The sequence below is a fragment of the Eublepharis macularius genome, chromosome 1 (assembly GCF_028583425.1).
Source record: "Eublepharis macularius isolate TG4126 chromosome 1, MPM_Emac_v1.0, whole genome shotgun sequence".
NCBI classification, from domain to species: Eukaryota; Metazoa; Chordata; class Lepidosauria; order Squamata; family Eublepharidae; genus Eublepharis; species Eublepharis macularius.
Window position 1 is genome coordinate 163,943,752 of NC_072790.1, and position 21,041 is coordinate 163,964,792.

Consider the following 21,041-nt stretch of genomic DNA (forward strand, 5'->3'; position numbering starts at 1 on the left):
TCCTGCCCCCACCCCCAGTGCAAAATCTGAAAACTTTAAGGGGTGGTGGTGGCAAAATTTCAAATTACTCCTAGATTCATAATACAATAGTAGTAATATTAATACTGCTACTGATTGTACTACTGTATTTGAATTGTTAAACTTACAACGTTCTCAGTATTTCTCAAGCTGCATTCTATTAACTTGATAAACAACACTTTTCTCCATTTTCTTCTCCTACAGTTCCTTTTTGCTTTTGGAAAGATTATTCCTGGGAGGGAAGGCTGCAAAGGGGAGGGGAAAAGGAATAAAATCCCCTCCCCTCCTGTTTCTTTTCAGCAGAACTGTGCTTGTGGAAAAGAGGGGAGAGAAAATTTCTCTCCTTTTCCCCTCGTCACAGCCCTCCCACTGGTGTGACTGTGTGTCCATCCAAATCCTGCAGCCCCAGGAATACACTGTTTATGAGCTGAAAAGGACCACTGAGGAGAGCTGGAAGAGAAGCATGGATGAAATCGGCATTCTGCCAATGGTTCATTGGATACATCTTTTCCACTGTTGAAAAGGGGAGGAAGGGACTCCCTCTGACCACTGAAAAGGCTATGCAAAGGATCGTGGAACATACCTGGGCAAAAAGCATGAGAGATGGGGACTGTAGTAAGAACAGGAGTTGGGCAAGTTTGAATTAACAGGCTGGCTAGACACAGCCAGTTGTCTGAATAAAACTAAGGCATTTTATACTTCTAAATTACATAAATGTACCAAAAATAAAATTTTATGTGCTAAATTATACATGATGAATTTTATATACTCAGATTTATGCTTCATAAGTATTGCTTGCTACAGCTTTTTGAAGTCTTCCTCTTTAGAAAAACAAAGCTTTTGTTTTGCTGTGGTTTCAGAACTTCCAGAAATATTATGTTACTGAAATTAAAAAGCATTTAAATTTAAAAAGGATTTAAATTCATATCTGAAACTTGTTTGAGAGATGCAGTTACCTGCACACCAAACCTGTAATAATTGTAGTCTTTAGAGTCTATCCTAGCTTGCATCAGTAGATAGATTTGACTACTTTTTGCTTTGATTAGAATTCTCTGATCCTTCACCTTTTCACTCTGCTCCAGCTGGTATTAGGAGTTAGACTCATGTGATGATATGGTGCAGAGCAGGGCTGAGACTAGAAACATTTCATTTACATCGTCTCTTCTCAGGAATTCTTAGCCGACAACGTATAAGCTTTTTGAAACATGCATTGAAATAGTTGCTGCATTTAGAGATGAGTTATAAATACAAATGGATAGCATGCAATACATAAACACCTTTGGGAAGGAAGTTTCTTCATATAAGGTGTTCATAATTGGTAGTTGTTTTTTTTTTATTAGAGTAAGGTCAAAGCAAAGAAAATGTAAGATTAGAGAGGCTTTGTCTTTTGTGGAAATCTTCTGGTCTGTAAGAATGTGTTTGGCTCTTCAGTTAGAAAAGGCTGCTAGCACTTGCTGTATAACTACTAGAGTATGTAAAAATTCAGAATAAGAGATGAACAGTGAGACAGAATCACAGAGCCCACGACTAAAAATGTATGAATTAGCATACATTTAGTTAATTTGGAGACTTCAGTTGAATTCTGCTGCTCAGTTCTTACTGAGTGCCAGGAGGATAATGGGAATATTACTCCCATTTTACAGACTACCTGTCAGTTACTGGGCTCAATTCAAGGTATTAATATCACATATAAATCTCTTCCTCGCCCTGGTATGTCATATCTGCAGAACCACCTTTCTCCATATATTTTGTCACAGCAGCTTTCTTCATCTGAACAGGATCTTCTGCAGATGCCACCTTGCATATGGACAAAATCAACAGCTTGTCCATACACTATAAGATGGGGTGGCCCCCATCTTATAGTGCAGCCTACTTGAAGAGGTCAGGAAAGCTCCTGGTTTTCTGCAAACTATGCAAAACTGAATTTTTCAAAAGGGCTTTTTACTCAGGTAGGAGGGCTGTACTGTGAGGAACTAATCTCAAAAAGATGCATTAGTAAAGGGATAAGGATTGTAGACTTCATTACTGTGTACTGTCTGTTGCTATAAGTATGATCTTACTGGGTAGTTTCTGCGTTGTTTAATATGTCAGTCTTAGAGTTGCTTATGCTCTGTTCTAGCATTTCTTCAACTCAGTATTAAGATTTCTACTGGTTTAAATTGTTATTGAAATATCTCTGAAATTGACTGTACTGACTCACACTGTAATCTGCCTTGATTCTCAGTGAGGAAGGCAAACTCTAAATAAATAAATATTGCAGTGGCATGAATTCCTTTCCCTTGGTGGATTGCTAGCAGAGGAGTATAGTTTAAGAGCAGCAAGATGGTAACTAGGACCCATGCAAAGAGTTCTTCTGAGGCTGCTTTTGAAACTGTGATGCCTTAATTTATCATGGTCTCACCACATAACTCTTGTAGAATAAAAAGTGACTGGAGCTCATTTTTGCCAACTTGGCGCTCTCAAAAATTGTGAGTTATTAACCAGGGACTACCATTTATGGTTGTCTTACCCTTGGTTTATGCACTCTGCTATTGCATACAGCTTGGCTTAGGCCCTAACTTTAGACTAAAGGCTGTGTGTGTGGGGAGGGGGGATGAGTTTCGCTAACAGTGGGTTACTCTGACAACTGGACCAAGTAAAACAATAACAATAATTTGGTGTTTGTGCTCAGATGTAAAAAGTTAAACTATGGCATTTGTATAGCAGTCGGTTGTCTTATGTAGCCATTTTATTTTGCATTAATATTTTACTACTGCTAGTAGGAAAATTTGTATTTGTAATTGACTGAGCTTCAGATTTTGAGACTTAGGTCTCAATGCCTGCTGCTTCAGCATGCCTGCCCTGCCGTTTCCCTTTGTTTACTTTTTCTGCCATCTGCTATTTGCTTTGTTGTTGCTTTAGCAAGCACAGCCATTGTATACCCTTGACCGAAGAACAGTACACTCCTTCTGTCTGGGATGTTCATCCTCTTCCACCAGGCACACAGCTTTGGGAGGGATGCACATGGAGCAGTAAGGGAGGAAGGGGACATCTGAGTAGCTGGCCAGATCAGCAGAATCAAATCTGGCTTTTAGCTTAGTGGCTTTAGTTACGATTTTCTGTTAAGTTTTATGTTGGATTGCTATTTTTTATTATATTGTGGACCACTTTGTTTATATTGCTATGGAGAGGTAGCATATAATACTAGGAATAAGTAAGTTCAGGCCTCTCAATTTTTAGCTATCCCAGGATAATTAAATTTCCCTTCCCCAATTCATGTAGGGTGCTGAGCTGCATAATTATCACACCGAATGATCAGGATACTGTTTTCCCTTTTTAATTTTTAATGTCTTCATCTCCTTTACAACTTCCCTTTACAACTGTGTGTATGCTGAGGGCATTGAAATAAAATCAAAGGCACTTGACCACATCTTTTTGAAATATGAGCAATATCTTCCGGTTGGCAATCTGTGAAGCTAGTTTTATGTTCCGCCTTTAAAAAACATAGATGAATGCTCCTGGAATTTTGTTACCTTGTGACCAGGAGCCAGGTGCCAGTTCACTATGATGCCTATATATTTCATTGTAGTACCTAGTATTTTCTACAGTGAATTTATCCACAGTAGAAGTATAAAGTTTATTTATTGTTTTCCTATCTGGATATTTTGTTGCATGACATAAAAATGCATGTGCATGAAGTTCTTATAATTGCTAACCACCATTCAGTGTGGTGGTAGATAAGTTCACTTCTTAACAATTTGCTTTCTATACTTGCCATTTATTTCTATATTTGATTGAATGAGCTTTTTAAAACAATGGTGAAATTATGAGAAATTGGGGAGAGGCTAGGCTTAGAGCTAAAGGTTAGCTTTTCACAGTGATGGCAATCAATGTTACCCAACAGCCCTATTCTTTTAGCTTTGACAGAATTACAAAGGCTGAAAAATTTAGGTTTAGATTTGGTGTAGAAATAATTAGAAAATGTAGCTGATAAATGCAATACTCTGAAGACTGAAAAATGAGCCTGGCTTCTAAATTTTAGGGCTAGCTCATAGAACCATAGAAAATTTGTCAAGGCCTCTCTCATGCAATTGCCTGGATTGTGTCTATTGAAGTCTTAATTGAGACTACTATGACCTAAGAAATCAGTTCTGCTTTGATTTTTTTCTCTGTGTTAAATCGTTCTACCATTGCTGAGACCATTAGAGGTAAGCTGCAGCAAGACACCCATCTTTTGTGCCTCGATCAAGTTCAGGGGAGAATCCTTTCCCAAAGTAATATTTTTTTTCTGTTTGAGAGCTGTCCTGACCTGGATGGTCATCAGATATCAGATTTTGCAAGCTAAGCAGGATCAGCCCTGGTATTAGTACTTGGATCAGAGAACACGAAGAGAGTTCAGGTTCACTACACAGAGGTAAACAATAGCAAACCACCTCTGTAAGTCTCTTGCCTTGAAAACTCTATGGGCTCACCATAAATCAGCTGCAATTACACATGCACACACTTTTGAGAAGTATATTTTGCAGCTGAGCCAAATATTAGTCAGAGCTATGTGTAAAAGAGTGCCAGATCCATATGCACAAGTAGCATATGCTACAGAACCAAGCATGAGATTATATTTTTCAGCTATAACCTAAATTATAGGTTCTTCCCATGTTTTTTTAGTTCTTATCATTAAATTGTTTCTTTAAAATGTGAAATGATTTGAGTCGTCTTTTAGGAACAACAAGCCCAAACACATGAAGCTGTGTCTGACAAGGTCTGATGAACAAGAGTTCTCCAGGACCACAGTCTTTCACATCAACTTCTGCCTGATCTTTTTTTAACTGGAGATGTTGTAGGTTGAACCTGGGACTTCCTGCATGTGAAGCACGTGGTCTGCCACTAAGTCACAGCCACCTTCCTCATCCAACTGTGTTTTAGTAACTGGGGAATCTGGGAGAAGTAAGCTGGAAAAAAAGTTCTGATAAATGCTTATGGAAGTAAAACTTGCATGGTTGCTGGGGCATGCTATAAAGTGACAATTGAAACTTGACTGTAAGAGTATTTAGTATTTGATTCATTTTATTTACTTAATTTATAGTCTGTCTCAGATATAGTACTCAAGACATTAAGGAAACATGGGCACAAGGTTCATCTGCCAGCTAAATAATTTGAAAACATTATTTGTAGTTGTGCTAATCCCTCTTAAATTATTACTCTGCAGTCCTTAATTTCTGAAAATAGAGATGTGAGTGTTTAAACATGCCTGGAAATATGTCATCCCCAGGTGTGAAGAGGCAAGTTCTGATTTCTCAGTGATAATATAAATACCGTAAGATCCCACTCTGTCTCTGTGAATTATGTGCTGAGTCCTTTCATTAAAAAGATGTTCTTATGCTAACATTTGGTTCAAATAAGATGCAACTATTATTTCTCAATTCTTAATTAGTGCCAGTGGTGTGCCTGGCAGTGAAGTTGTATCTAAGTTACCTAAACCAAACTATGCAGCTTAAACCCCATAGAATCCATTTTCAAACAAATCCTGAGCCATACTAAGTCAATGTAGATGTAGAGAATACATGAAATAGGTTTGTAGTGTTGAGTATACCTCAACAAATTTACTTAATACTGATATCCTTATCAATTAAAAGGCAATTTAAAATGGATATCAGCAAAAATTAAATTCGCACACTCGTTTGACTCTCATAAAAAAGTTGAACTCAATCCAGTCCAGCCCAGTTTCCTTGTTTATATGAAATAATCAAATGTCTGTTGATTTGCTTACTGCATTTATACACAACCATTGTTCCCAATGGGAATCCAAAGTGGTTTACATTGTTCTCCTTTCCTCTTATTTTATTCTCACAACAACCCTTTAAGGTAGGTTAAACTGAAAGTATGTGACTGGCCCAAGGTCACCATTGTACTTAGTGGAGCCCAAGATTTCATTATAACAGTAAGAGATGAGAGAGAGAGAACACTTGTGAAGCCAATAGGGGAGGATCGAATATGACATTTGTTTCATGTAATCAGTGGATTTATCCAGTATTAAGCAACAATTTAAAATTATGGATTTTAGGCACTTCTCTGTAAAATGAATGTAGGGTTTACTTGATCCATTAATATACAAACTGAAGATTATTTTCAAGCTTGTGTTCCTTACTGTAACATAGAATCTGCTTCTATTGCACAATGAATTGAGAAGTGAGATTTAACTGGTCTCATTTACTGAAGAGTTTTGGAAGTTACTACTCATTTAATGACCAATTAAGAAGACTGTCAGCACATCTGGGTTATTGAGATGTGTGATAAATCTTCAGTGTGTGTGTTTGAATGTAAGGGTTATTTATTTTAATTTTTGTAAATATTTTTGCCATAATAAAATTGCCACCTGATAAGTTTTTATAACTTAGGGCCAACTTCCGGCCCTACCACAGGTGTTTAAACAATTAGTTTTTTTTTTAAAAAAATAGGGATTTCTCTCTTTTTGTTTTACTGTAATAGATGATATACCATGTGACTTAACAGATTCCATCCTACCTCCCAATTCAGAGAGAGTTGTAAGTGCTCCTTGGTTCTGATAAGTCAGCCATCCTGATTCCAACTGGTCTGGGTACCAGAGGATTCACTTTGGCCATGGCAATTAGAAGACAGTCTTCCATTTACACAACAATAATAACCCTGTTCAGTAGGCTAGGCTGAGGAAAAACCCAAGACCAGTGAGTGAGTTTTATGGCAGGACAAAATTTGAAACTGGGTTCCTATGCTTAATTTCATCCCTCAAGCTACAGAACCATACAGGTGAACACAGTGCATAATTCTAACTTTGAAGCTGAGTTTCTTTGATGCAGAGAGTAAACCGCTTGGCAATATCCAATTAGGCTTAAGTATGCCAGGATCAGATGCAGATCATGATTCATCAGCTGAAATCAATGGAGTTTTGGTTGAAACAACTTTCGTATTTTTTTCTGTAGGAAATAAGATGGTTGTGCCTCCCTCGCAACACCTTCCCACTCAATTTCATACTGGAGCCAGGTACAGTTACTCACACCCAGCAAGTACTGCTTAGGTAGACAAGGAATTATGAGTTTCTGTGTACTTCCTGTGTACTGAGTTCCTGTGTACTGTGTAAAAATGAGGGATTTGATACTGAACACTCACCATGATGTAGTCAAAGTTCTATAAACAAAGCCTGCTAGGAAGAGACAGAAATGATCTACAGATTCAAGAGGAAGTATCTGTAATACAAATGTTTTTGAATGTTACACAATTAGGTAGCTGACTGAAGGCTCTTCAGTGCTCATGTTATTGAAGTTCTTTATCCTCCAGTGTATCTTCAGAAGTATGTTTACATAAATCTACCTTTATTTTAATGTTACCATATCTGAAGACTCATGCCAAATAAACTAGTTAATACTGAAAGTTCTGCTGCACGTTTTAAGAACATTGTCATAGAATTATATCATTTGGTTTTTAAATATTAAAAGAGAACCTGTTGTGAATACAAGTCTAGATATAATGTAAAGATAAGGTAAGAGTTCAGTATAATTCCTTTTTATCTTAACCAGTTCATCCATGTGAAATACTATACATATCGTCTGTCCAAGATAATCTTTTTTAATCTAATTAACTGTCCTTTTGATATCCTGGACATCCTTTTTGGATATTTTGCATTCCTGTATGGATCCCTGTCTGCCTGACTGCTTCAGCTGGGTAATCATTTTTCTTGTTTATCCCTAATCCATTTAATATTTCCTTCCTGCCCATGTGTAACTGTACAGTACTCCTATTGTTTGCTGTCTATTTCAGTGACAGCTGCAAAAGACTACCAAGTAGTAGAAAGGTGTTTTGTATTTGAATGTGGATTTAACAATGGATATAAAAGTTAAAAAACAAAACTGTTCAATGCAGGGACAGCAAATAATGTCATGGCATAGTTTGGTTTGCATATCCAATTAAGACAAATGATACAGTAAAAAGAAGCAGTAAGCAAATCATGCTTATTTGAACAAGAACTATTTAAAATCTTGCCCTTTATTTTCAAAGGCCTTTAATTGTTGGTCACTCTTCAGTTTTGAGGGGGAAAGACTCCAAACCATCAGTAATTGCTTAAACTGTAAATTAGATTATATAAGTACTTTCATTGGGGGGAAATGAAGCAATATTCTGTATGTGACTTTTATTTCTGAGAGAATTATTTTATAACTGAGTTAACTTTAGGGAATAAAATAATCTATGAAGCAGTAATCAGAACATCAGTTGTAGTGGTAATCTAGAATGGTGTGTGTTGGATTCTTTAATTGGTATGTTAGAACTTAGTTTAAAGTCTTGCATTCTAAATCCAGGCTTCCATTGAACTGAGAACAGAAATAAATAGCACAGTCTTTTAAAGTCAAACCATTGGTTTATCTAGCTCAGTGTTGTCTAAATGAGATCCTGGGGGAAAACACTGCCAGTCAGAATAAGGAACTTAATACTTGCTACATAACATTGTTCAGTTGGAAGCATCAGGCATTGAACCCTGGGCCTTTCTGCATGTTTCCTAATGGGAGAGACCCCTCTCCCCATCCAGCAGAGGGAAGGGCCTGTCTTTCAGAGGATGCTTTAAGCATGTTGGACAATTGCTACAGTACACAGCATGGGGAGATCATCAAAACCTTCTGTTAAGTAGATATTTTGTTGAGTAAAAAATACATATTAATTAGTTGCTATAACCATAAAACACAATGGTGTAATAATTGAATAGAGTGTTTCTATAACTTCAGGGGGTATATAGTAAGTTTCTTAAAAATTTAATTTACTTTCTTTATGACATTATACATCTTATTTTTAAAGATGCTTTTAATTTTAAAAATTCATTAAAATTTTACTCACCCTGAAAGTAACTGTAGCATCTTGAGTCTCATCTGAATTAGTTTGTTCTCCCACAGCTGTTGGACGGACACTGGTCTAGAGCAAAGAGACCTGCTCCTAGAAGCATAGTGCTAGAATATTGATATGCTACTTCAGAGCTTCTGTCAACTAATTCATAGATATTAAAATAATAGGTGATAAAACCAAACAGCTTAGGCTAAATCCCATGCTATTGACTCAGAATCTCTGATCATAATCCTCTGAGCACTTCACTAACAAAAAAGTACTATTCAAGTGTTTTGTGCTTAATCCTTAAATCATATTCCAAGTACTGCAATAAAAATTAGTCAAAAGCAGCTGAAATATCCATTGGATCTTTTTTTTAAAAAAAACCTAACTACTTTTCTTCACTGTCTCTATACAGCCATTAATTTCTAGCTATCATGTTTGTTTTGTTACTTATATCCAAATAGGGATATTCCTTCCCCTCACTTCAGTTTCCTTGTAGGGTGTAGAGTAGACAAAGTACAGCAAGTCTTCAATTTCAGAAAGAATACAAATACATATAAAAAGAGTTCAGTTTTTACTTAGCAAAGCAGTTACTGACTACACAGAAACGCACACACAGAGAAACTAAGCAGAAGATGGAGCTAAAGCACAAATATGTAGTTGTCTCCCTTTCTACCAGAATTTTCTCTAAAGATGCCATTAGGATTGATGTTAAAGTTGGAGTTCTAAAACTTATTCCCCTTTAATTTTATGGTTATGAACTGAGTAACCTATCCTGTATCCCCTCGTAGGGTTCTGTTCAATTCCCCTACACACAAAAGGACCATTCACAGTTTTTCCTTATAAAACCCTTCCTTGCATATTCTAAAAGTAGAAGACTGTGGAAATCCAGCATGTAGGTGACACTAAGCTAATTATCTTGGGAAGCTCTTTTGTATAACCTAAACCAGTCATCACTATATGGATTAATTTCCATTCCAGTTAGCTGGAAAAACTGATTTAGGCAGGTAGTAGTTTCGGTCTGTTACAGCAAAAAGCACACCAAAAATACCAAAATAAAACAGGTGTCTTATGGCACCTTAAACACCAACAGGTGCTTTGGTTTTTTAAAAATTCTAGCTTAAGTTTGTGGACTGGCGTTCAGTTCTTCAGATGGATGAGGTGGGTTCTAATTTGGCATATGTAGATTCACAAGATCTTAAAGAAAAGGAGTTCAAAAGGAAAACAAGGAAATCTGGTTATGGGATGATAGGGATTTCTAAAAGTATGAAAATGAAAGGGAGAATTAGATTTTTCTGTTATCTAATAATAAAAATTAAGATCACCTGTGAAGTTGACTAATGCTAATTGCAGTAGGTACCATAATCACATAATTATAATTTATGTATATCACTGCCACAGTATATGATAACTTCTAGCTTTGTTATCTTTCAAAATTCACCAGTGACCATTAGCCATAATAATTAATTTGAACATTCTTAGAAGGATGTCAGGTGCTAAGGACCTATTAGACTAGACATTGCCTTTTCAGGAGCTTCAGGAGCCATATAGGTGGCTGCTATTAGAAACATATTTCGAAAGGATGGGCCTTAGTATCATCCTGCAAGGCCTTTCCTACGTTATTGCATACTTGTCCTGCGCTCTTGTTTTAAGCTGGGTTATAAAGAACAACCACCATCACCAATCTTGAACCATTCAGGCACTCTCAAAGACTCTTAGATATTGCAGTTGGATTAATAGTGCTAAAGGACATGAAAGAATCTAATAGGGTGTCTTTCCCCTTCAATTACTAGGCTAGATTTTCATCCTTAGATTTAAGTTGTTCCACTTGCAGTGTTTGTGCTTTACCATAGGTATAGCTCAGACTTAGAAGGTATTCCTGAAAGTGCAAAGCCAGGATCTGAGAAGAGAGTGTTGTTATGGGATTACTCCTTCCCACACACAGATTTCTAGGTGACATTACTCAATTTGGCTTTCCTTTCATGATCTAAATTAATCTTCAGTTTGATTAATATACTGGCTATCACATTTTCCCTCTGATATCTACCTTTTAGGAGATCTTATGAATCTCATTTGGTGCTAGGGAATCATTAGATCAATTTCTGTTTATAATTTAAAACAGAGGCGGTCATTTTTCTTTCTTCACAGAAAACTTCACCCAGCCTGTTAAAGCCGTCCTTGGATTCTAAACAGCATGCAGATGAAGAGTTCTAGCAGAACTCAAAAGCTTTTGCACACTGTTTTGTGTTATTTTGGTGGTCCTAATAAAATGCTTTGGTTTGGAATTTTTTTCATATTTTCAGAGGTTGCTGGTAGCCAAACTGGTCCGAAGTGAGTGCCTGCTCCAGAGTAAGATACAGATGGCTTTAAACAGGCAGTAATTATCTGAGGCATCGACTAGATCTTATTTCAAAACCAGATTTGAACAGTGGGTTACAAACATTGACCTTGTATTTTACTATTAAATTCATTCTGCATTAAATGGCAGAAATGTTCAGAACTAGCTGTTGTATCTTCTATCTTGATAACATATTATTTATTTACTTCATTTATACCTCACCTTTGTCCCCATTGGAGTGGTTTACATCAATCTCCTTTTCTCTGTTTTATCCTTACAACAAGCCTGTGTGGTAGGTTAGGCAAGGACACGCAGCAAGCTTCTGTGGCAGAGTAAGAATTCAACCCTGAGTCTCCCAGATCCTAATCTAACGCTCTAACCGCAAATTCATAGAAGTTAAACACTCTTAATTTTCATTAAAATATGATTTCCCAAGAAAATGCTACTTCCTTTAATCTTCATTATATTTGCATTCAAACATTTATAAGATACATCTATATCACACTCTTAAATTCTTACATGGAAGAGGGCTAGAGTTCTACATGGGCTGGGAAGTGGAGGCCAAGGTGAGTTTCTTTATTTACTTTATAGCCCACCTTTCTCACTGCAACTTCGAGGTAGATTACATAATATAAGACAATACAATCAGGTACCATAAAGTGAACAGTGCAATAGAACTAGGATTACAGAGTTAGAGAATGATACAAAAAGTTTTCTGTAAACTATGCAGGAAGTGGAATTACAAATGTAGAAGACAATTCATTACTGTAGACCAATCCTATTCTAAAACAAAGGTGCCCCTTGAAACTGTTCCATTCAATTTCAGTTCTAATCTCTTTATAAAAATATTCTCCTGAAATATTTCTGTTTTGCACATCCTGTGCGGACTGTTCCACAAAATGGGAGCTGCTGCAGAGAATGCATATGAATTACTGATTTTACCCATTTATAAGCTGGCACCTTCAGAAGGCTTTGCTCAAATGATCATAGCTGCCATGGCAGAGAATAGCAGGAATGGTGGACCTGCAAGTATGTAGGTCCAAGGTTATTAATGGCTTTGTAGTTGATAACCAATACTAGTTGAAGTTCAGAAAGATGGGGAAATAGCAGGCGGGGAATTAGAATGTCTTTGGGAAGGCAAACTAGAAAAGAGTACAAATGTGGGCAAAGTACAAAGCAGTGTTGTTGTTTTAATAGGGGGAGGTATGATTGCATGCATACAGCATGGGAAAGCCTGTAAAATAGTACTTGTTTAATTGCATCTGTCCCAGTCTTGAGATCCTGGGCTGTAATGTATTAATTTAATAGCAATGCTCCTTGTCAAGAATAGATCCAGAGGATCTAATACTATCTTGTCAAGAATGTAGCTGTGGTACAGATACCTGGGACTTTCTGCTTGGGGACAAACACATATAGTTTTCCCATTGCTGTTGCAGCTGCTGATACAGCATAGTGGCAGCAAGGCTTCCATGTGGCTGGCCCCAGTCTCCTGGCAGACACCCCCCACCCCCCGCGCACACACATGTACTACCAAGACTTTTTCAATATTATTTAAAGCAGCAGATTATGATGAATATAACATTATCACAGTATCAGTCTGTATCATTTTCTGTGAACTTCCCGCTTTTGTTTTTTTTAAAAAAAAACCTTGGGGGTACACAAATAATGTTGTCGGGAAGCAGGGAAAAAATGCACCTCAACAGCTTTGAATCAGGGCAAATAACCCTAATCAACCAACATACTGTTCTTCTTAATAAAAATATTGACTGGTTTTGTTAAATTGCTCAGAATATGCAAATCCAATGTGATGGTAGTAGCCAGTTTTCAGATGATTTGACAGATAGTGGTGAGGCCAGGGAATAATTCCTTGAACTCTACAGTATTACCTACCGTTGTACTTCAGGTGGCGAAGTGTCTATGTACAGATGGTTTTAAAGGAATGGATTTCTTTATTTCATAAGTGTTCGGGGAGTTTGCAGTAACCCAGTATGTTTTAACAAATTTTAGACCTTTTTGACTATATAAGGACTGCAAGTAAGAGTTAAGTTTTTATACATGGTGGTTCATTCATGCTATTATTTCAACATACGCATTGAGCCTAATAATGTGTCTTTATCTCTGCTAGCAAGATGACTCATTTCTCTTGCCCTTTATAACTTCTCTTGGACAATTGAGACGCACACATGTATCTGGTACACTTCATGCTTCTCATGAAGTAAAAACTCTTACAGAGCTATCCTAAGCAGAGTTATACCTTTCTAAGCCCATTGACTTCAGTAGACTTAGAAGGTTGCAACTCTGCTTATGATTGCAATAAAAATCTTCTCACATCTTTTTGTCAGTATTATTATTATTTGCCCAGGTGAGTATTGTGCCACACTCTTTATAATAACAGATATATTTTCTGTATGACAGAGATGCCCAAACTACTGTAGAGTTTTAACTATCAGACAGCATATTACTAGCATTCACACCAGCTGATTCCTTTTTTGTTTTCAGAAGAAAAGCCTGACTGTTCCAAGGCCCGTTGTGAAGTACAGTTTTCTCCTCGCTGTCCTGAAGATTCTATTTTGATTGAAGGCTATGCTCCACCTGGTGAATGCTGCCCTCTTCCAAGCCGCTGTGTGTGCAATCCCACGGGATGTTTGAGAAAAGTTTGCCAACCAGGCTATTTGAATATATTGGTTTCTAAAGCATCAGGCAAACCAGGGGAATGCTGTGACTTTTATGAATGTAAACCAGGTAATGTGCACCATTTTACATAGACACTTTTGCTGATTTTCTCAATGTTTACATAAAGAAATCTGGGACTAACAATCCAGTGAAGGCTCCATAGTACTGTAGTGGAGAAAACTACTGTAGCCATGAGAACACAGTAATATAAAATGCCTGTCCCATACAAATTCTTCCCTACCATACAGTGGTTCAAGGTTGATGTAGAAATATGCAAAAAATATGATGCAAGTACTTTAAAGCTTTTATTTGATTTTTTATCAATGCTTAAAATAACTTTTACAGTAAGGGGAAAGCCTTATACAGAAAAACATGTTCTTTTAACATCATCCAACTGTACCTTTACAGATTTATTTCTAAATGATTAATAAAGGGTTCCACATTGATCCAGTTTCTTTTCACCTCTTTACAGCAAGAAAATTTGATCATTGCATATATTACTTTAATTTTTTTCTACCCACAGTTTTTGAAAGGAATTTTGCTGCCAAAAATTTCCAAACATAATGCAGCTATGATAAAGTTTAAAACTACAGCTTAAAATTTTCCTGGAACCATTGTAACATGGTCCAGTAACAATACTTCTGGTCTTAGATGTACATCTAAACCAAGACCTTGTTTCAGTTCGTCTGTTGTTATTTTCCGGGTGGGGGGGTTGGCTCAAGGACACCACTACCACATATGTAGACTGTAGACCAAAGGTTCCTAACGTGGTGCTCATGGGCACAGTTGTGCCTACTGATACCTTTTCTGGTGCCTGCCAAGTGCAGGCACCAGAAAATGGGTAGGACTTTTGCAAAGCATGGCTTCTGATTGGCCATTGGAGTATTGATTGGCTGTGCACATTTGTAAAAACATTGCTTTGGCAGAAACTGCTTCCCTAGCACAAGGATCCTCACTGTGTGACTGAAGGTTCACAGTAGCAACCATTTTGTGGCTGGCTCTGTCTCCTGCAGCAGCCATTTTGTGGCAGCCGTATTGTTGCTGCTTCCAGCACACTGTGTCAGAATTCCAAATGTGCTCATAGGCTCAAAAAGGTTGGGGACCCCTCATGTAGACTATACAGTTTTAGTATCAGCATTGGCTGTGTGAGGTTTTATGTAGAGGTGGGCATGAACAGGAAAAAAAACCAAACGGAATCACGAACAACCACAAACATGAACCTGTTCACGAACATGTTCGTGGTTGGCTGTTCGTGGGAGGGAGGGGGGAGACTTGGAAGAAAGTTCACTGCGCCGTTTGCAAACAGCGTGGGGAACCTCCTTCCCTTCAAAGTCTCCCTCCTTCCAGCCGGCTGGAGGGCAGGGGGAGAGACTTTGTCAGCCTGACAAGTGGCTGAGTCAGGGGTGAAGTGCACAGCAGCAGGGTGAAGGACATTTCACTCCGGCAGGCTGCACAGCTGCTTGTCAGGGATTTCCCTGGCGAGCAGCTGAGTGGGGGATTTAAATGTCCCTCTTCCTGTGCTGCGCAGCAGCAGGGAGAGGGAAATTTAAACCCCAGCAGGCTGCAATCAGCCCTTGTCAGGGATTCAGTCTAGGAAACACAGAGAGATTTTTCCATAAAAATTAATACTAGCCAATAGAGGAGGAACCACAATCTGTATAAATATTTCATAGAATTCTGGTGTCAACCCATTGAAGCCAGGTGATTTCGTTTTTTAAAAATGTTTAATAGCATTTGTTACATCTTGTTGTTTAATGGGTTCACCCACGTAGATGCAAAGAAACGTGATATAGATACAGCCGAGTTTTTGTTAACAATTTCTAAGGTTAATCAACCTGGTAATCCCCAGTTACTTGATAATCTTATCACATGTAAGCTATCACAAATGAAAACTTCTTACATGATGAGGATATAACTGGCCTCAACTATGTGATGAAATACATTTTACATAATGGACAGTCAGAGCTTAAAAGTGGAAACCACGATTAATTTTAAAAAAATCCTGCAAGCTCTCAGTTAAAAAGCGACTTGAGTGAGCTTTAAAACTTTACAAATTAAAGCAGTATCAGAATGGGCAATAATATTGAAACAGTCATACGTCACAAGATGATACAAACATTACCTAGGTGGTAACTTTCTAATCTGTTGTATACGTTCTGTCTGAGCTTCAGGGTAAATAGTTTTCAAACATCCGGAAGAGGTTTGATCCTTTTTACTGTCCTTTTCAGCTTCCTTTTGTCGAATGTTTTCATTTTTTCAGATGTGACCGTGCTGAACTTTGGGCAACTTTCCCTCTCATCTGATAGTACAGTGGCTGGTTACCATGTGGATGATAAAAGTAACAGAATCAGATCCTTCACATATAAGATGGGGATCTCTGTGTCCTTGCGGGTTTCCCTATGTATGCAGAAAATATGACTTAGTAACCAAAAGACAAAAAGAAATTAAAAGTAACACTGGAAAAAAACTCAACAAAATTGGCTAGATAAAGATAAAAATGCTCCAGAAGGAACAGAATGTTGAGAACCTCTGAGTCACAGTTAAAGGAACAGAAATGAGGAGGGCCCTGATCAAACTCAAGAGCCTAGAGAAACTTTTTGGAGGGAGACTTTTTAAAAAATGTATTTATGTACAATCCTCAGAGTTCTTGTCAGGTGGGCATTATGTCCCTAGCTTTAAATTTATCGGTTGGGTCTGGAGTTCCCATCCATAGAAACTCTATAAGAAGAAGAAGAAGATGCTAGAGTCACGCCTGGCTTATAGTAACCTCTTCAATGGGGTGTTCCAAGCAAGAAACAAATAGGGATGGTTTGTGATTCTTTTCCTCCATGTAGCAACCCAGTCTTTCTTGGTGGTCTCCTGACAAGCTCAGGCTAAGCTGAACTATTCAGGTTGCTATGTCAGTTGTAAGGTGGAGATTATTCCTCTTATGCTTTGTAGCTTTTTTGACTATTTTTGGTAGATGGAAAAATACAAGCTCCTGTGCATTCTTCTCTAGTCTTTTTAAGGAGCTTATCTGGGGATAAAACTTGAGTGTGGCAAAGGTGCAAGACCTTGGACTTTTTGGTTCTTAGCCTGTAAGTGTTTTGCACTTACTTTGAAGGAACCAGCTATCAAATCCCACCCAGGCCAAGACATATTGTCTCTTTTGGTTGGTAGGTTGGTTGGTCTATATTGTACCTTCTTTGGATTGTTGTGAATTTTCTTTGTGGTTATTTTTCCAAGTTATACTTTTCTGCGTAGCTGAGGAGGGCCCTAAATATGTAGAATCCTATCTTGACTATGGATGGCCTGGTTTTGCTGCTCTTGTGATTGGTATGGAAGCCAGCCACTTTACTGTTACTGATATAATTATTAATTCTGGTTTGTGATCACTGCTGTAGACCTGGTTATATCTGTGCTGCTGGGCTAGCCCCACCTAGGGATATGTCTTGTCTCTATGTTAGCATACTGAATAAATAAACAGAACTACAGTATTTTAAAGAAACATTTGTTCATCGATGGTCTTCCTGGCAGTCCCACATGGGAGATTTCAGAGATTTTTATAGCTCAATACCACGAAGGGGTGCCCCTGCCTTTCTGTGCGCATGCGCGGCCATTCTTTCCACCCAAAAATGGTGTCTAAGAGGCAGGGTGCCCCCAACATACCCTCAGTTCCTCTTTTGCCGCCGATGAGAGAGGTTCATAGCTCTTCTGCTCATTCAGAGATTGTCGCTGATGTCGGAAACAGCTCTGTTCAAGTGCTGTGTCTCTTGCGACAGGAAGATGACCAGATCAGATGGCCATTCAAGCTGCCTTTACTGTCTGGGCGAGACCCACAATACGCAGCGTGTAAGCATTGCAAAGCCTTCACTTCGAAGGCCAGAGCAGAGTGGGCGGGTAGATTACAAGCTTCCCTTTGGAAACGTGCTATGGAGGCTACAGATCCACCAACTAAGGCACCACCTTCTGCCTTGCTCGGTTCCACTACCCACCCTGGCCCCGCTTCAACTGGCTCGAAGACGCCACACTCCCGGTCATCTCCAACCCATTCGGAGCCTAGACTGCCACTGGACTCAACCCCAAAATCGGTCCGCAGTGCTTCGGAAATGACTCCTACCATGGCAGGTGCAACACCATCGGGCTCAAAGACTCCTCGGAGTTGAACGCCCTCGACGTCGACAGCGGTTGTCACGTCCCCTCGAGTCCATCGAGAAGATGCTCCTACAAAGGCCTCCGATCCAAAGACTCCTCGAAGTAGAACACCTTCGACTACACTTAATGTTTTGGACCCTGTCTCACTACGTCAGCATAAGGACACTGCTTCGGCTCCGACCCCTCGGATCTGATGTTGGTTCCGGGACTGGCTTGGTCTGATCCAGAGAAGAAGAAGAAGAAAAAGAAGCACCAGATTTCGAAGCAAGATAAAGCTATCTTGGACAGTGTACTCTTGACCTTGGATCCTCCTGCGGAGGATATCAATTCCAAACCCCCTGGAAAGAGACATAGGGGATCAGGGGCCCTTCCATCGCCCCGTAGTATTCCCCATTCCAGGAGTAGCCATGAGGAGGATGTTATTGTAGAGAAGCCTCCCACCCTGATGGGACGCCCTTGATCGCTTTCCCGGGGCTCCTGGTCCTCTCGATCATCTCAAGAATGAAGGGGATGTTCTAGACACAGGGTGAGTCCCTGTTCCTATAGGAGCTACATGAGGGAGCGCCATCCACATGATGAACAAGTACCTCATTTCTGCTACAGAGAGAGCTTTTGTTACTTGGACCTTCCTTATAGAAGGGAATCCAGATCTCCTTCTGTGTGAGCTCATTCCTATACTGCTCATTCCTATATACTGGCTCCAGTCGAACTCCGCACCTGTCAGACCCTGATGTGGAGGCTGGCACTGGGCAATGTCGGTCCAGCGAATCTCCTTTGTCTGACTCTCCCAATGGAAAGATTGGTCCTTTGGAGGATGCGTCTCCTATAGACAACTTTAGAGCATATAGCAAACTGCTCCAACGCATGGCAAAGGCTTTGGAAATCGAGGTGACTTCTGCGGAACCAAAGTTCACAGATAAAATTTTACAGCACATCTACTCTGGGTCGACCCCGGCTGTCTCCTTTCCGGTTATTGAAGGATTTGTGAAACTACTGAAAGACCTGAATCTGAAGCCAGCTTCCACCCCGGCCATGAATAGGAAGGTCGAGAACCTTTATAGAATAAAAGATGAACTCTGTCCTTTCCTATCTGTCCACCCTCCACCTTCATCTCTGGTGACTGAAGAGATACAAGCAAAGCCCAAGCAAGGGTTGCTGTCTGTTCTGTCTGACAAAGAGAGTAGACGCTTGGATACCATGGGATGCAAGTTCTATACCTCTGCGGCCTTTGGGGTGAAAATTGCAAATTATTCAACATTGATGGCTGCCTATCAGCTCCTCCTTTGGAATAAAGTAGCCACCTTTATACCTAAACTTCCGGAGGACCAAAAGGTATTCCTTAGAGTCATCCAGGAGGAAGCGGTTCGCCTTTCCCGCCATCAAATCAATGCCAGTCATAATATGGCGGACACGTCAGCTAGATCTTTATTGTCGGCTGTTGTCCTTTGATGTTACGTGTGGCTGAGAACCACAGCTCTGCCTACAGACACAAGAAACAGGGTAGGGGATCTCCCCTTTGAAGGCTTTACCTTTTTCTCAGACAAGATGGATGACTATCTGTCTAAGAAGCGGACGGATCGACTCACCGCTCACTCATATGGTGTATTGCCGCAACTTCAGCAGCAGAGTGCAGCATGCTCACACTACAGATCCTTCCAAAGAGGCTGACAACAACAACAACAACGCTTTCAGCCTTACCAAGGGTACGCTTACTGGAGCCAGCAAACCTATTAGAGTCCACAGTCCTCTTTTTCTAGAAGGAGGCCAGGCCAGAAGTCCAAACAGGGCACACTTCAACAGCATGCCAAGGACCGAGCCCAACCACATACGCAATTCTGACAATTACAGCGCCCTGACCCGTGTTTTGGCGTCAGGTTGAGTGTGTTTTTTACTAATGATGTTTGGTTTCAAAAAATAGTTAAAGTTGAGTTTTTGCAGTTCCCTTACATACGACTCCCTGTGTTTTCTTCTGAGGCGGCCCAATCAGGGGTACTGACTGAGCTTTCGGCTCTCTTAGAGAACGGGGCCATTGAGGAAGTCACTGACCAGTCAGATTTATTGGGATGCTATTCCAAGTTATTTATGGTAGAAAAGAAGGATGGAGGTCTTTGGCCTATCCTAGATCTTCGCAACTTGAATAAAGTTATTAGAGTTCGTAAATTTAAAATGGTTACCTTACAGGCGGTCCTGACTTTATTACCTTCCAACGCTTGGTTCACAGTTATGGACCTAAAGGACTCCTACTTTCATATTTCTATTTTTTCGGAACACAAGTTCCTTCATTTTTCCTATGGGGACCGTATTTTTCAGTATAGGGTCCTTCCATTCAGGTTGTCCACTGCCCCACAAGTTTTTACCAAGGTTATGGCGTTGGTAGTAGCCCATTTGAGAATCCAGGGGTGCTGTATTTTTCCCTACCTGGATGATTAGTTGCTGGTTGGTAATTCAGCTTAAGATGTAACCAGACAAGTTTCGGTTACTTTGACCACTTGCCTTCGCCTGGGACTCTTTGTGAATTAAAAGAAGTCCAAGCTTACCCCTTCTAAGGTTATCCAGTTTATAGGGTCCACTCTGGATGGTACCTGGAACACAGGATTTTTGCCTTGAGAGAGAGCGGTTAAGATTAAGGCTCTTATCAGGAGACTTAAGAGGTGCCGTTTTCAATCAACTCATTTCCTCCAGACTCTGTTGGGTTGTATGGCATCTACCACGGTGGTGGTACCCTTGGCAAGATTGTATATGCGCTCCTTGCAGCTTTGGTTCACCTCAAGTTTTTTCCCCAGACAGGGACCCTCAACATAAGAGATTTAATGTCCCTAGGAACATCCTGCATTCCTTAGAGTGGTGGTTGGCAGATGCTAATCTGTTTCAAGGATTTCACTTTGGTTGTAAACAGCCACAAGTGTCTGTCATGATGGATGCCTCTAATCTAGGCTGGGGAGCTCATTGCAAAGGATCTTATGCTCATGGTGTATGGGGTGAAGCTGAGGGTCAAGAGCATATTAATCTGCTAGAACTGAGGGCTGTGTTCTATGCCTTGGTTTCTTTTTTGGAT

The 21,041-nt window shown here is 39.5% G+C and overlaps 1 protein-coding gene across 3 annotated transcripts in view; it reads left to right on the top strand.

Annotated features, from left to right (window-relative positions):
• The window catches only part of CRIM1 (cysteine rich transmembrane BMP regulator 1), a 232,441-nt gene that overhangs the window by 97,330 nt on the left and 114,070 nt on the right, over positions 1 to 21,041 (top strand). For all 3 annotated transcript variants that reach the window (XM_054976633.1, XM_054976641.1, XM_054976648.1), the window contains one exon: positions 13,679 to 13,921. In XM_054976633.1, coding sequence (XP_054832608.1) covers positions 13,679 to 13,921 — 243 coding nt within the window. The remainder of the gene's footprint in view (positions 1 to 13,678; positions 13,922 to 21,041) is intronic.